General features: G+C 50.0%; 1 protein-coding gene across 2 annotated transcripts; it reads right to left on the bottom strand.

Moving 5' to 3' along the window:
* Positions 1-3454: 3454 nt before the first annotated feature.
* C5AR2 (complement C5a receptor 2) lies at positions 3455-14875 on the bottom strand. Of its 2 annotated transcripts, none has more exons than XM_003814111.6 (2): positions 14513-14875; positions 3455-6013 (listed from the first exon to the last, which is right to left on the bottom strand). In XM_003814111.6, the coding sequence occupies exon 2, from the start codon at positions 5996-5998 to the stop codon at positions 4985-4987; it is 1014 nt and encodes a 337-aa protein (XP_003814159.1). In that variant the 5' UTR covers positions 5999-6013; positions 14513-14875; the 3' UTR covers positions 3455-4984. The 2 variants fall into 2 exon arrangements, with proteins under 2 accessions (XP_003814159.1, XP_008964997.1); XM_008966749.5 differs by lacking the exon at positions 14513-14875 and adding an exon at positions 9640-12675.
* Between the last annotated feature and the right edge of the window lie 2009 nt (positions 14876-16884).

Genomic DNA, 16884 nt, shown 5'->3' with positions numbered 1-16884 from the left:
AGAATTCAAAGGTGAGCAGGGGCAAGGCAGGGGAAAACAGCTTGCTTTCTTTCCTTCCTTCTTTCTGTCTTTGTGTCTTTCCTTCTTTCTTACTTTTTTTTTTTTTTTAGACGGAGTCTTGCTCTGTCACCCAGGCTGGAGTGCGGTGGTGTGATTTCAGCTCACTGCAAGCTCCGCCTCCTGGGTTCACGCCATTCTCCTGCCTCAACTTCCCGAGTAGCTGAGTCTACAGGCTCCCGCCAACACGCCTGGCTAATTTTTTGTATTTTTAGTAGAGACAGGGTTTCACTATGTTAGCCAGGATGGTCTTGATCTCCTGACCTCAGGTGATCCACCTGCCTTGGCCTCCCAAAGTACTGGGATTACAGACATGAGCCACCACGCCCAGCCTATACCTATTTTTAGCCTATACCTATTTATATAGGTATAAAAATAGCCTATACCTATTTTTAATTACATGTAGATTAAGGGGCAGTTTATGCAGAAATATCTAGGGAAGGGGCAGTAACTTCTGGGTCATGGGGTCATTGCCATGGAAAGGGGCAGTAACTCCTGGGTGTGTTGCCATGGCAATGGCAAACTGACATGGCACACTGGTAGGCGTGTCATAGAAAGTTGCTTCGGGCCAGGCGTGGTGGCCCACACCTGTAATCCCAGCACTTTGGGAGGCCGAGGTGGGCAGATCACCTGAGTCAGGAGTTCAAGACCAGCCTGGCTAATATGGCGAAACCCCATCTCTACTAAAAAATACAAAAATATTAGCTGGGCATGGTGGCATGCGCCTGTAGTCCCAGCTACTCGGGAGGCTGTGGCAGGAGAATCACTTGAATCCGGAAGGTGGAGGTTGCAGTGAGCCGAGATCGTGTCACTGCACTCCAGCCTGGGTAACAGAGCAAGACTCCTTCTCCAAAAAATAAAAATAAATAAAAATAATAAGTTGCTTCAGCCTCCTCCCTGTTTTAGCTGGTCCTCAATTTGGTCCAATATTCGAGCCGAGCCCCATCTCCAGAGTTGAGTCCTGCCTCCTACCTCAAAGGAACTGTATAAATTGTTCCACAACAAATTTTATTTTACAAGACAGCCTTGGTCTTAATTCACGCATGATAATTCAGAGTAAAATACTAAGTAATAAAATATCAGGCCGGGCGTGGTGGCTCATGTCTGTAATCCCAGCACTTTGGGAGGCCGAGGCGGGCGGATCACCTGAGATCGGGAGTTAGAGACCAGCCTGGCCAACATGGAGAAGCCCCGTCTCTACTAAAAATAAAAAAAAAAAATTAGCTGGGTGTGGTGGCACACGCCTGTAGTCCCAGCTACTGGGGAGGCTGAGGCAGGAGAATCGCTTGAACCTGGGAGGCGGAGGCTGTGGTGAGCCGAGATGGTGCCATTGCACTCCAGCCTGGGCAACAAGAGTGAAACTCCGTCTCAAAAAAAAAAAAAAAAAAAAAGTGATACCAATGCTTTCTGACTGAGCTCCTGTCTACCCTGAATCGAATAGATCCTAAGAGTTAGGCAGGTATATCGTCACCCCCGTCCAGCCTGAAGAAGTCACAGAAGTTGGATCTTCCTCCCTCTACAACCCTTAGGATTAAAGGTTCTCTTATAAAAGGGAGTGGGGAAATGTCAGAGGCATGTGAACCAGAGTGACTCCATCTTGAACAGGAGCCGGGTGAAATAAGGCTGAGACCTATGGGCTGCATTCCCAGGAGGTTAGGTATTCTAAGTCAAGGATAAGGCCGGGAACGGTGGCTCATGCCTGTATTCCCAGCACTTTGGGAGGCCAAGGTGGGTGGATCACCTGAGGTCAGGAGTTCGAGACCAGCCTGGCCAACATGGTGAAACCCTGTCTCTACTAAAAATACAAAAATTAGCCAAGTGTGGTGGCAGCGCCTGTAATCCCAGCTACTCGGGAGGCTGAGGCATAAGAATCGCTTGAACCCGGGAGGTGGAGGTTGCAGTCAGCCGAGATCGTGCCACTACAATCCAGCCTGGGTGACAGAGCAAGACTTCATCTCAAAAAAATAAAATAAAATAAAATTTAAAAAAATTAGTCCAGTTGTTACCCTTGGGGAATTTACAGTTTAGCTGGGACCTTGTGTTCCAGAGACTCACAGAAAGGAAGAGCCCATTCTTTCTGGAAGGAGCATAAATCAGGGAGGGCTTCCTGGAGGAAGTGACATTTGAGGGACGCCTTGAAGGAAATTATTGATGATGAAGAGCAAGAGCATTGGAGTCAAAACTGGGATCAAATTCCAGCTGTCTGGTGTTCTTGCTGTGTGATCTTGGGTAAATGACCTCCCCTCCCAGGACCTCAGCTTATAAAATGAAGCATGCCACCCTATCTCCCTGGGCTGTTGTGAGAATGACCTTAAAGGAGAACCTATGTATGAAGTGCTGTTCTGGAGTAATGACTGCAGACACAGGTATCACTACTATGTTATTTATTTATTTATTTAGCGGCAGGGTCTCGCTCCGTCACCTAGGCTAGAGTGCAGTGATGAGATCACGGCTCACTGCAGCCTCAACCTCCCAGGCTGAAGCAATCCTCCCACTTCAGTCTCCCTAGTAGCTGGCACTACAGGCATGTGCCACCAAACCAGGCTAATTTTCTTTTTTTTATTTTTGTAGAGATGGGGTCTTGCTCTGTTGCCCAGGCAGGTCTCCAGCTTCTGGGCTCAAGGGATCCTCCCGACTGGGCCTCCGAAAGTGCTGGGATTACAGGCGTGAGCCACCATGCCTGGCCTACCATGTAATTTAAAAGATCTGAGCAGGTAGAGTTCAAAAGTAAATTCTAGAACAGCATTTTGTAACAGAAATCTCTGTTATGATGGCAATGTTCTATAGCTGTGCTGTCGAATATGGCAGTCACCAGCCATATGTGGCTACTGAGCACTTGAACTATGGCCAGTGTGCCCGAGGAACTAAATTTGAAATGAAAATTTATTCTTTCTTTCTTTTTTTTTTTCGAGATGGAGTCTCATTCTGACATCCAGGCTGGAGTGCAGCGGTGTGATCTAAGCTCACTGCAAACTCCACTTCCCGGGCTCAAGCAATCTACCTGCTTTAAGGAGGATTGAAGCAGGATTCAAGCAACTCCCTCCTCAGTAGCTGGAACTACAGGCACGCCCCACCACGTCTGGCTAATTTTTGTATTTTTTGTAGAGATGGGGTCTTGCTATGTCGCCCAGGCTGGTCTCAAACTCCTGGGCTCATGCAATCCTCCCGCCTCGGCCTCCCAAAGTGCTGAGATTATAGGCAGGAGCCACCATGCCTGGCCAATTGATTCGAATTTGAATAGCCACAGATGGCTCTTGATTGTTGAACTGCACACCGTAGATCAGAAGGACATTCCCGCCAGTGGCACAGCTTCAGGAAAGATGCAGAAGCGTGAATATAGCCCGAAGGGTGTGTATTAGCTTCCCACGGCTGCTGTAACAAATCACCCCAAACATAGTGACTTAAAACAATACAAATGTATTTTCTTAAAGGTCTGCGGATCAGAGGTCTAAAAGCGTCAGGAGGTCTGTGTTCCTTCTGGGAGCTTCAGAGAGAATCTGTTTCCTTGTCTGTTTCAGCTTCTGGAAGCTGCCTGCATTTCTTGGCACCTCCTCACGTCACTATGACATCTGCTTCCGTTGTCACCTCCTGCGACTGACCCTGACCCTCCTGCCTCCCTCTTAAAAGGACCCTTGTGACTCCATTGAGCCCACCCAGACAATCCAGGATAACCACCCCTTCTCAAGATCCTTTACTTAATCTCACCTGCAAAGTCCCTTTTGCCATGGAAGGTCACCTTTTCACAGGTTCAGGGGATTAAGATGTGGACATCACCGGGGGTCATGATTCTGATTGCTACAGGGTCTGAGAAGCTAGAGAGTAAGTGTGTCCAGTGATGGAGAGAAGCCTTGAATGCCGAGCTAAGGAGCCTGGACTTGGCCTTTCCTTCAAAATAGATGCATGACCTGTCAACCTCTCACCACCTCAGCTCTGTTACCCTGATTCAAATCGCTATCACCTCCTGCTTGGACCATTACAGTAGCCTCCTCTCTGGGATCTTCACTGCCCCTACACCATACTCTCACCTCCACCAGCAACCAGAGGGATCCTATTAAAATCTTTCGGCCGGGTGTGGTGGCTCACGCCTGTAATCCCAGCACTTTGGGAGGCTGAGGTGGGTGGATCACCAGGTCAGGAGATCAAGACCATCCTGGCTAACAAGGTGAAACCCCTTCTCTACTAAAAATATAAAAATTAGCTGGGCATGGTGGCGGGCGCCTGTAGTCCCAGCTACTCAGGAGGCTGAGGCAGGAGAATGGCGTGAACTCAGGAGACAGAGCTTGCAGTGAGCCGAGATTGTGCCACTGCACTCCAGCCTGGGCGACAGAGCGAGACTCCATCTCAAAAAAATAAATAAATAAATAAAATCTTTTATTTTTTTATTTTTTGAGACAGAGTCTCACTCTGTCACCCAGGCTGGAGTGCAGGGGCTCGATCTTGGCTCACTGCCACCTCTGCCTCCCAGGTTCAAAACGATTCTTCTGCCTCAGGCTCCCAAGTAGCTGGGACTACAGGCATGCGCCACCATGCCCGGCTAATTTTTGTATTTTTAGTAGAGACAGGGTTTCAGCATATTGGCCAGGCTGGTCTTGAAGTCCTGACCTCAAGTGATCTACCTGCCTCAGCCTCCCGAAGTGCTGGAATTACAGGCGTGAGCCACCGCAAATGGCCCTATATATCTTTGTTTATAGTCTGTCTTCCTCCACTAGAATATCAGCTCCCTGAGGGCAGGATTTGTGTCTGTTTTGGTCACTGCTATATCTCCAGTGCCTAAAAAGGCCTTGCACATAGCAAGTGCATGATGGATATCTGTTGAATGAAGGAAGGAATAAAATGAAGACATCATTGAGCTCCTGGATCCAGCTATGCCTGAAGCCAGTCTTGTGAAATGAGATAAGAAGATACACACCCACAGTGTCTCTCCAGCCTACACCTCCATCTCCGAGACCAGGTCATGGCTGGTGGATTTCTTGCTGTCCACACTTTCATCCCGGCCCTGGGACTCCCTCAGGGCCCAGTGACAGGCAGCTGGCAGTGACCGGCGGAGTTGAGCCCTCCCAAAATACAGGAAGAGCATGGGATTGAGGCAGCTGTGAGCGAGGGCAAGGCCCACGATGAGGGGTTCAGCCCGCAGGGCCCTGGCCAGGAGTGTGGAGTTCGGGGCCGCCACAGTGAGTACCAGCCCCAGCAGGTGGTAGGGTGCCCAGCAGACAAAAAACCCCACCACAATGGCTGTGCCCAGCGGCCAGCAGCGTCGGGCTGCCCGGCACAGGAGGGCGCTGTGGCAGCTGGCCACGGCCACCAGGGGCCCCAGGAAGCCAAAAAGAAACCGGACGGCAGTCACTGCATTCTCGGTGCTGGAGGAGCCGCCGTAGTCCACCACACACTGCAGCCGGGCTGGGAAGTGCTCCTGGTGCAGCCGGCGGTAGATGGCGGAGGGCACGGTGAGCAGCAAGGCCAGTGTCCAGGCTGCCCCACAGGCCACCTGCACCCCGCACGCCCGCTGAACCGTAGACCACCAGGCAGGCCCGAGAGCCAGGAAGCAGAGGTCGGCACTGAGAGCTGCCAGGAGCAGGATGCTGGCATACATGGTCAGCAGGATGATAGAGGGCAGCGCCCGACAGCCCACTGCACCATACGGCCAGTGGCCTCCACGGGCAATGGGCACTGCCAGGATGGGCAGAGACAAACAGCACAGCAAATCCGCCACGGCCAGGTGGAGCAACCAGGTGGCACCCACCCTCCGGCGGGCCACCTTCCCAGCCACCCAGGCCACCATGGCATTGCCTGGCACCCCCACCAGGAAGATGGCGGCATACAGTGGGAGCGGGGCCACGCGCAGCGGGTCGATGGCCAGGCAGGCGTCATCCAGGCAGTCCACAGGGCGGTCCGAGAGGTCGCTGTAATCCCCATACTCGTAGCTGACAGAATCATTCCCCATTCAGGCTCCTGGTGTCTGGGCAGGAGAGAAAGACGATGAAAACTCAGAGGAGGAAACTCCACGGCCCTGGAGATCTAGGGTGTCCATCAGCCCGGCCCACCAGCACCTTGCAAACTGGAATATTGCGTCATAAGGACTCCAGTGCTTTAGAATATTGGAATTCTAGGCCGGGTGTGGTAGCTCACACCTGTAATCTTAACACTTTGGGAGGCCAAGACAGGTGGATCACTTGAGGTCAGGAATTCAAGACAGGCCAACATGGTGAAACCCCGTCTCTACTAAAAATACAAAAATTAGCTGGGTGTGGTGGCGGGCACCTGTAATCCCAGCTACTTGGGAGGCTGAGAATTTCTTGAACCCAGAAGGTGGAGGTGGCAGTGAGCTGAGCTCACACCACTGCACTCCAGCCTGGGAGACAAAGTGAGACTCCATCTTAAAAAAAAAAAAAAAAAAATTGGAATTCTAGAACTTAGTGTTGTTAGAAGTGGCATCTTGGAATTCTAGAATATTACAATGCCAGAACCCTAGTACATTGGAATATTGGGGCTGGGCACGGTGGTTCAGGCCTGTAATCCCAACGGTTTGAGAGGCCAAGGTGGGAAGATCACTTGAGGTCAGGAGTTCTAGACCAGCCTGGGCAACATAGGGAGACCCCATCTCTACGAAAACTTTTTAAAACATAGCCAGGCATGGTCATGCGTGCCTGTGATCCTAGCTGCCGAAAAGGCTGAAGTGGGAGAATCATTTGAGCCCAGGAGATTGAGTGAGCTTGATCATACCCCTGCACTCCAGCCAGGATGACAGAGTGAGACTCTGTCTCAAAAAAGAAAAAAAAATAGGAAAAGAAAGAAAGAAATGAGCAAAATCCAAAATCCACAGTATTTTAGAAGATAATAAATGCTATGGGAAAAATATCACACAGGGAAGCTGGCTATGTTGGAGTTGTACAGGCATGGTCAGGGAAGGCTTCTCGAGAAGGTGACATTTGCATAAAAATCTGAAGGAACAGTGGGAGAGATGCATCGAGATCTGGGGGAAGAGTGTTTCAGGCATCGAGAACAGCCAGTGCAAAGGCCCTGAGGTGGGAACATGACGGTCATGTCCAAGAACAGCAAGGAGCCCAGTGTGGCTGGAGTGGAATCTGCCAGAGGGAGAGGGTGGGAGGCAATAGCAGAGTCATCAGGGGCCGGGCACAGTGGCTCACGCCAGTAATCATGGGAATTTGGGAGGCCAAGGCGGGTGGATCACCTGAGGTCAGGAGTTTGAGACCAGCCTGGCCAACATGATGAAACCCCATCTCTACTAAAAACACAAAAATAACCTGGAGTGATGGTGGGCGCCTGTAATCCCAGCTACTCAGGAGGCTGAGGCAGGAGGGATCACTTGAACCAGGGAGGCGGAGGTTGCTGTGAGCTGAGATCATGCCAGTGCACTCCAGCCTGGGCAACAGAGCAAGACTCCATCTCAAAAAAAGAAAAAAACAAAACAAAACAAAACAAAACAAATAAAAAACAGTTATCAGGGGCCACGGCATGTAGGGCCACGTGGGCAATGCAAGGACATCATCATTTATTCCAAATGAGACAGGTGCTATAGGAGGGTGCTGAGCAAGGAAGCGACATAATCTATCATAGCAATAATTTATTTTTTTTGAGACAGAGTTTTGCTCTGTTGCCCAGGCTGGAGTGTGGTGGCATGATCTCGGCTCACTGCAACCTCCGCCTCCTGGGTTCAAGCAATTCTCCTGCCTCAGCCTCCCAAGTAGCTGAGATTACAGGTACATGCCACCACACCTGGCTAATTTTTGTATTTTTAGTAGAGATGGGGTTTCACCACGTTAGCCAGGCTGGTGTTGAACTCCTGACCTCAGGTGATCCACCTGCCTCAGCCTCCCAAAGTGCTGGGATTACAGGCGTGAGCCACCATGTCCGGCCACAATAATATTATTACTATATTATTACTATTTTTTGAGACAGGGTCTGGCTCTGTAGCCCAGACTGGACTGCAGCGGCACTTTCCCAGCTCACTGCAGCCTCCATCTCCTGGGCTCAAGCAACCCTCCACCTCACCCTCCCAAGTAGCTAGGACTACAGGTGCACACCATCATGCCTGATTTATTATTATTATTATTATTATTATTATTATTATTATTTTGGAGGTCATCTGGTTTCACCATGTTGCCCATGCTGGTCTTGAATTCTGGGGCTTAAGCAACCTGCCTTGCCTCAGCCTCTCAAACTGCTGGGATTACAGGCATGATTGCCACTGTGCCTGATAATAATAATAATAATAAAATTATTATTATTGGAAGCCACTGTTTCTTGAACATTTTGTGTTTTGTGTCAACTTTTTTTTTTTTTTAGGGACAGATATTGCTCTGTCACTCAGGCTGGAATGCAATGGCACTATCTTGGCTCACTGCAGCCTCGAACTCCTGGGCTCAAGTGGTCCTCCCACCTCAGCCTCCTGAGTACGTGGGACTACAGGTGTGCACCACCACACCTGGCAAATTTATATATATATATTTTTTTAGAGACAGGGTCTCGCCGTCTTGCCAAGGCTGGAGTGCAGTGGTGCAATCACGGCTCACTGCAGCCTCAAACTCTGTGCTCAAGCGAGCCTCCCACCTCTGCCCCATGAGTAGCTGGGACTACAGGCAGTGGCCACCACGCAGCTTTAAACACTGTATCACTGAAACCTTATTTTATTTTATTTTATTTATTTATTTATTTTTTTGAGACAGAGTCTCACTCTGCTGCCCAGGCTGGAGTGCAGTGGCGCTATCTCAGCTCACTGCAACCTCTGCTTCCTGGGTTCAAGCAATACTCCTGCCACAAGCCTCCCGAGTAGCTGGGATTACAGGCATGCACCACCATGCCCGGGGCTAATTTTTTATATTTTTAGTAGAGACGGGGTTTCACCATGTTGGTCAGGCTGGTTTGGAATTCCTGATCTCAAGTGGTCTGCCTGCCACGGCCTCCCAAAGCGCTAGGATTACAGGCATGAGCCACCGTGCCTGACCTCACTGAAACCTTATAATAACTGTCTGAATTTGACACTATTGTTATATTTATTCTACAGGCAAGGCACAGAGAAGTTAAGTAATTTACCTAAGATCACTCAGCTAAGTAGGTAAAATTTTTTTTTTTGAGACGGAGTCTCGCTCTGTCATCCAGGCTGGAGTGCAGTGACGCAATCTCGGCTCACTGCAACCTCCGCCTCCAGGGTTCAAGCGATTCTCCCGCCTCAGCCTCCTGAGTAGCTGGGATTACAGGCACCCGCCACCATGCCCAACTAATTTGTGTATTTTTAGTAGAGACGGGGTTTCATCATATTGGCCAGGCTGGTCTCGAACTCCTGACCTTGTGATCCGCCCACCTCAGCCTCCCAAAGTGCTGGGATTGCAGGCATGAGCCACCGCGCCCAGCCCTAAGTAGGTAAATTTCAAAGTGTGTTAGTCCCCGCTGCAGAACCCCATGCCCTAGAATATTATCATCTCCAAATCTCAGGCTCTGGAGAGCTGGCAGGCAGTACAGCAAGTGGCCCTGAGCAGCCCCGGCCTCCATGACTGTGGGTGTCAGTTGCAGCTGGCTGTGCCTATTTCCTCATCGGGGAAACAAGAGTCATTGAGGTGAACCTACCTCTCTGGTTTTGGGAGTCCTTGAGGAGTTAAGATTTGTCCAGCATGTGGCACACAGGCTCCGGTAGACAAAGCTGTGGGTAGCACAGGACCCAGGCAGGAGTCCCCACCCCCACACCCCCACAATGTCAGAGTGACCTGGCCCTGCGGCTCTCTGCTATTATGGGTTGGCTGGCACTGCTCAGCACTCCAGCTGGTGTTGACGCAACAGGAAGGACAGAGAGGAAGTTGGGGCACTCCCCTCCCCCATGCCAGGTAGCAGTGAAGAGTCCAGGCCACTTGGTGTGTGTATTTGGAGTCTGGCATTCCACTTTCGTATTATTTTTATCCCTAGAGTAAAAGGTGTGCAGAATTTAGCCAGGTGCAGTGGCTCACACCTGTAATCCCAGTACATTGGGAGGCTGAGTTGAGGAGGAAGGATCGCTTGAGGCCAAGAGTTCAAGACCAGCCTAGGCAACACAGTGAGACCCTCTGTCTCTACAAAAAATTTAAAAATTAGCCAGGCATAGTGGTTCGTGCCTGCAATCCCAACCTTTTCTAAGACTTGGGTGGAAGATCATATGAGTCCGGGAGTTTGAGGCTGCAGTTAGCCATGATTGGGCCACTGCACTCCAGCCTGAGCAACAGAGTGAGACCCTGTCCCAAGAAAGAAAGAAAGAGAAAGAAAGAAAGAGAAAGAAAGAAAGAAAGAAAGAAAGAAAGAAAGAAAGAAAGAAAGAAAGAAAGAGAAAGAAAGAAAGAAAGAAAGAAAGAAAGAAAGAAAGAAAGAAAGAAAGAAAGAAAGAAAGAGAGAGTACAGCATTTAAAAACTGAACCCCCCCACCTAGCCGGGCACAGTGGCTCACACCTGTAATCCCAGCACTTTGGGAGGCCAAGGCGGGCGGATCACTTGAGGCCAGGAGTTCGAGACCAGCTTGAGCAACACGGTGAAACCTGGTCTCTACTAAAAATACAAAAATCAGCCAGGCATGGTTGTGGGCTCCTGTAATTCCAGCTACTCGGGAGACTGAGGCAAGAGAATCGCTGGAACCCGGGAGGCAGAGGTTGCAGTGAGCCAAGATCATGCCACTGCACTCCAACCTGGGCGACAACAGCGAGACTGCATCACAAAAAACAAACAAACAACAACAACAAAAACCCTCAAATTCCTACCAGCTGTGTGGCCTTGGGCAAGTCACCTAAACTATCTGTGCCTCAGTAAAATGGGAATAATAATATACCTGCCTTAGGGGGTGTCGTAAGAATTCAACAAGTTAGAAGGGTAGAGCTGAGTGTATAGCGCTGGTTTTCAGTGGGTGTCATACGTATGCTAGCTGCTGTTATCACTGTCCACACGCATCCTCTCACCCCGCAAAGACTCCACCCTTCCTGGCCCTTGTTGATTACAATCCAGAAAACGAAAACTTTCTTTTTTTTTTTTTTTTTTTTTTTTGAGACGGAGTCTCACTCTGTCGCCCAGGCTGGAGTGCAGTGGTGCGATCTCGGCTCACTGCAAGCTCCACCTCCTGGGTTCGCATCATTCTCCTGCCTCAGTCTCCCGAGTAGCTGGGACTACAGGCGCCTGCCACCACGCCCGGCTAATTTTTTGTATTTTTAGTAGAGACAGGGTTTCACCGTGTTAGCCAGGATGGTCTCAATCTCCTGACCTCATGATCCGCCTGCCTCGGCCTCCCAAAGTGCTGGGATTACAGGTGTGAGTCAACATGCCCAGCCCAATCCAGGAAACTTTCTGTGCATATAATTTGCCCAGCTGTAAGCCCAAAGCAATGGTATCGTAGATGGCATTTCCTTTGTAACGTCTTAACCAGAAATGGGAGCTTTCAACGTACGTTGTTCCATTTCTTCATCTTTTCCACTTAACGTGCCTGATACCTGTTTTCCTGTCTATCTGTACAGATATCAACCCCATTCATCCTCAAAGCATCAAAAACAGTCCACTGTCTGCCCAAGTGGTGCTTATTAACTAAAGGCCATTCAATAACAATGGTAAGGAGAATAATGAGAAACAGGGCCAGGTGCAGAAGCTCACACCTGTAATCCCAACGCTTTGGGAGTCCTAGGCAGACGGATCACTTGAGGTCAGGAGTTTGAGACCAGCCTGGCCAACATGATAAAATCTCATCTCTACTAAAGATTAAAAAAAAAAAAAATTAGCTGGGCGTGGGGGCGAGTGCCTGTAATCTCAACTACTCAGAAGGCCGAGGCAGGAGAATCCCTTGAAGCTGGGAGGTGGAGGTTGCAGTCAGCTGAGATCACACCACTGCACTCCAGCCTGGGTGACAGAGTGAGACTCCATCTCAAAAAAAAAAAAAAAAATGGATTTGGCTTAGATGATTTTGTCTTGCTGTTGGGTAATGTAAGTGTTCTGAACACATTTGAGGTAGGCTATGCCCGTGAGGTCAAGGCTGCAGTGAGCCAAGATCGCGCCACTGCACTCCAGCCTGGACAACAGAGTGAGATCCTGTCTCAAAAAAAAAAGTAGGCTATGATGTTCAGTAAGGTAGGTGTATTAAATCCAATTTGATTTACAATATTTTCAACTTATGTTGAAAATGTTGGGGGCTTTTGTTTTGTGTTTTTGTCTTGTTCGGTCACCCAAGCTGAGTTCAGTGGTTCAACCTCGGCTCACCACAGCCTCTACCTCCTAGGCTCAACTGATCCTCCTGCCTCAGCCTCTGGAGTAGCTGGGACTACGGGTGCACGCCATCATGCCCAGCTAATTTTTTTTTTTTTTTTTTTTTTTTTTTTTTTCTGTATGGACAGCTCTTACTCTGTTGCCCAGGCTGATCTCAAACTCCTGGGCTCAAGAAATCCTCCCACCTCAGCCTCCCAAAAGTGCTGCCATTACAGGCGTGAGCCACTGTGCCCAGCCTTACGATGGGTTGATAGAGATGGGACCCCATTGTAAGTCAAAGAGCGTCTGTACTTATATCTAGCTTTTAAATCATAGGTACCCTTCTTATTATTTCATAATAATTAAAATAATAGATGGCTTTTATTGAGCACCTATGACCTACAAGATATAACCCTCAACACAAACCCTTGAGGTCAATATTATCATCCTCATATCCCACAACATCAGCTCCTTCCGGCCTAGGGTGCCGCTGTGCCCCTGGCATCTGGGACAGAACCTGGCACACAGCACAGGCATGGTCGATATTTGGTAAGTGAAAGGATAAAAGAGTAAACTGAGGCACAGAGAGACTAAGTGGTCACTTAGGTTTCTTTTGTTGTGATTGCAAGCACCCTCACGTGTGCCTCTTGGTGCACGCCTGTCTGTGCATCCAGTCTTGCTGGGTTCTATGCTCTGGAAAACCCTGGAGCAGAATCAAAGAAGGCTGGCCGGGCGCAGTGGCTCACACCTGTAATCCCCAGCACTTTGGGAGGCCCAGGCAGGTGGATCACGAGGTCAGGAGATCGAGACCATCCTGGCTAACATGGTGAAACCCCATCTCTACTAAAAAATACAAAACATTAGCTGGGCATGGTGGCAGGCGCCTGTAGTCCCAGCTACTCAGGAGGCTGAGGCAGGAGAATGGCGTGAACCCGGGAGGCGGAGGTTGCAGTGAGCCGAGATCGCACCACTGCACTCCAGCCTGAGCAAGACTCCATCTCAAAAAAAAAAAAAAAAAAAAAGAAGTCTGAACATTCTTTATTCCTGAACATACATCTTCTAGGATTCCTCCCTCACGACCCAGCAATCAGCCTCCTTCCCGGAAAAGAACACATATGCTCACCAGAATACATGTGCCAGAATGTTCACAGCAGCCCAAGATGAGAAACCGTCCAAATAGCCACCCACAGCAGAATGGATAAACACATCATGGGGTGTTCACCCTGTGGAATATTCTACACGATGAGAATGAACAAACACCACACAAGAATGTGGACAGATTTTGTGATAGAACATTGAGGGGGCCAGGCACGGTGATTCACGCCTGTAATCCCAGCACTTTGGGAGGCCAAGGTAGGTGGATCACCTGAGGTCAAAAGTTGGAGACCAGCCTGGCCAACATGGTGAAACCCTGTCTCTACTAAAAATACAAAAATTAGCTAGGTGTGGTGGCGTGCACCTGTAATCCCAGCTACTCAGCAGGCTGAGGCAGGAGAATCACTTGAACCTGGGAGGCAGAGGTTGCAATGAGCCAAGATCGCACCACTGCACTCCAGCCTGGGAGACAGAGTGAGACCCTGTCAAAAGAAAGAAAGAGAGAAAAGGAAAGAAAGAGAAAAGAATTGGAATCGCTGAGTTAAAGGGCTTGCTTGCTACGCATGCTACAGTTTGGTGGATCTACCAAAAGCTGCAGGAATTCCTGCAGGTTTGAGAGAGGCTGTTTCCCATACACCTGTCTGTGAAAAGCCATTTGGGCAGGGCACAGTGGCTCACACCTGTAATCCCAGCACTTTGGGAGGCCAAGGCCAACAGATCACCTGAGGTCGGGAGTTCGAGACCAGCCTGACCAACATGGAGAAACCCCATCTCTACTAAAAATACAAAATTAGCCAGGCATGGTGGCATGCACTTGTAATCCCAGCTGAGACAAGAGAATCGCTTGAACCTGGGAGGTGGAGGTTGCGGTGAGCCGAGATGGCACCATTGCACTCCAGCCTGGGCAACAAGAATGAAAACCTGTCTCCAAAAAGAGAAAGAAAAAAAATGCTTAGATCCTTTGACACGAGCTTTGCTGCTGGGCTGCCCAAGTTAATTCCAAGAGCCCAGGACTGTGACGTGCGTTCCAGTGTGGCTGTAATAAGACTGCACTTCTCAAACTCTAGTTCTGCTTCCCAGATTCTGAAAGTAATGATTCCGAGAAGCCAAGATCATGCAATCTCTCTCTCTCCCTCCTTCCCGCCCTTGTTGCCTCCATCCTTACCGTCTCTTCCAAGAGTGTCCCCACGTGAGTCAAACGCCACTTGGGAGCCCAATCCGGGCCCACAGCCAGGACCCAGGAGGTCTGGGGTCTCTCCCTGCCGTGTCTGGCAGCTGGTAGAGTCCTGGAAATCCGTCCTGTTTGCCAGGGCTCCTGTCGGATGCTGCTGAGCACTGCCACCTCACCGGTCCCAGTGAATCTTTATAAGCAGTACAAAATAGGAGTGGCCTTGTCTCGCTCTCAGGGTGTGTTTGTCCTGTCTTCTTCCCGTGACTCACAGAACCCAAAATTACGGGGTGGCTGGCAGGGCAGGAGAGGGCTCCATTGGGTGGAGGGCTGATCCCAAGTCCCCAACCCTAGTCTCAAAGTCCCACCTTCCTGGAAGCCAGACCTGCATGCGGTTTGCTCTTTAACGCCTTAGAGGTCTTGGCCTGGATTCTGTTTGCCCACAACATGCCAGCTGCCCCCAGCCACCTCCAGGCCTTTAACTGTGTTCAACCCCTCCCTTCTGCAGCCTCAGGACAGACAAACATCCCTCCCTCCTCCTCGGCTCTGAGGAAGACAGCCTGGGGTCACATTCTCCACAAAAAGACCACAGCAGCTGAGCGCAGGGCCCAACGCCTCAGTGGTAGAAAAAGCACAAACAACTCCTTTCTTGGGCCTCAATTTTCCATCTGTAGAATGGGAAGATGTTGTTGGCCATAGCGATGCTTTACTTTTTTTAGAGATGGCGTCTTGCTCTGTCGCTCAGACTGGCGTGCAGTGACAACATTATGCCTCACTGAAGCCTCAAACTCCTAGGCTCAAGTGATCCTCCCACTTCAGCCTCCTGAGTAGCTAGGACTACAGGCATGCACCAACATACCTGGCTAATTTTTTAAAATTTTTTGTAGAGGTGCGGCCTTGCTGTGTTGCCCAGCCTCAAGCCATCCTCACACCTTGACCTCCCAAAGGGCTGGGATTACAGAAGTGAGCCACAGCCGTGATAGCAATTCTTAACCTCTTCCAGAATATCACAGTGGCTGAGAACAAGAACTCAAGGGCCAGAATGATGAGATTCATATTCCAGGTCGACACACCCTCATCAAAGTTCAGGGCCTCAGCCCCTCTGAACCTCAACTTCCTCATTTGTGCAGTGGATGTTTGCTATGAGCGTTGGATACATTTAAAACGCACAGAACTGGCTGGGCGCGGTAGCTCACGTCTGTAATCCCAGCATTTTGGGAGGCCGAGGCAGGTGGATCACTTGAAGTCAAGTGTTCAAGACCAGCCTGGCCAACACGGCAGAACACCACCTCTACTCAAAATACAAAAATTAGCCAGGCGTGGTGGTGCGTGCCTGTAATCCCAGCTACTCGGGAGGCCGAGGCAGGAGAATCATTTGAACCCAGGAGGCGGAGGTTCCAGTGAGCCGAGATCTCACCATGGCACTCCAGCCTGGGCGACAGAGTGAGACTCTGTCTCAAAAAAACAAAAACAAAAAAACCGGAGCAGTGCCTGGCACATAGTATACGCTAGGCTCACGCAACAGCAACAAGACTGTAACGTGAATTCTTAAAGTACACATACCACGCAGGCTTAGCAGGAGGAAGTGGCTCCAACCCCAACTTTGGAACCTCTTTATTCAGCAGTTCTTTCTGTTTGTGCTTTTCTTGTGCGTGCTTTAGGGATTCAAGGGATATATTTACACACTTCTTTTGTTATTGTTTTAGAGAATGAAATCACTTTGCTAGAGGAAGTTGTTCGTGAGACAAGGAGCTGGGACTCACTGACCCAGGGCTTCCTCCACTCTGTTTCCCTGACTAGGTGACCCTGCGTTGGCTGACCCTCACCCCGGACCCTCAGAGAGGAAAACATCCCCCAAGTCCTCTCCCCTCCTCTTCTGTCCCGGGAGGCCCCCTCCTTGGGAGAGGAGGGACATCCTGCCAGCCCCAATCTCCTGTGGGAATCTGCCCTGGCCTGAAGAAGAGATTAAGAGGAAAGAAACCGAGGTGGAACCTTCCCTTTATCAGCTCAAACTTTCTTTTTTTCTTTTTTCTTTTTTTTTTTTTTTTTGAGACGGAGTCTGTCTCTGTTGCCCAGGCTGGAGTGCAGTGGCGTGACCTCGGCTCACTGCAAGCTCCGCCTCCTGGGTTCACACCATTCTCCTGCCTCAGCCCCCCGAGTAGCTGGGACTACAGGCACCCGCCACCACGCCCGGCTAATTTTTTTTGTATTTTTAGTAGAGACGGGGTTTCGCCGTGTTAGCCAGGATGGTCTCGATCTCCTGACCTCATGATCCGCCCGCCTCGGCCTCCCAAAGTGCTGAGATTACAGGCGTGAGCCACCACGCCCGGGAGCTCAAACTTTCTTTAACTTGAAAAGTTAACGATGGT

This window comes from Pan paniscus, chromosome 20 (genome assembly GCF_029289425.2).
Source record: "Pan paniscus chromosome 20, NHGRI_mPanPan1-v2.0_pri, whole genome shotgun sequence".
In the NCBI taxonomy this organism is placed as follows: domain Eukaryota; kingdom Metazoa; phylum Chordata; class Mammalia; order Primates; family Hominidae; genus Pan; species Pan paniscus.
Note: the sequence above shows the minus strand (reverse complement) of the source record. Positions and strands in the feature narration are given on the sequence as shown.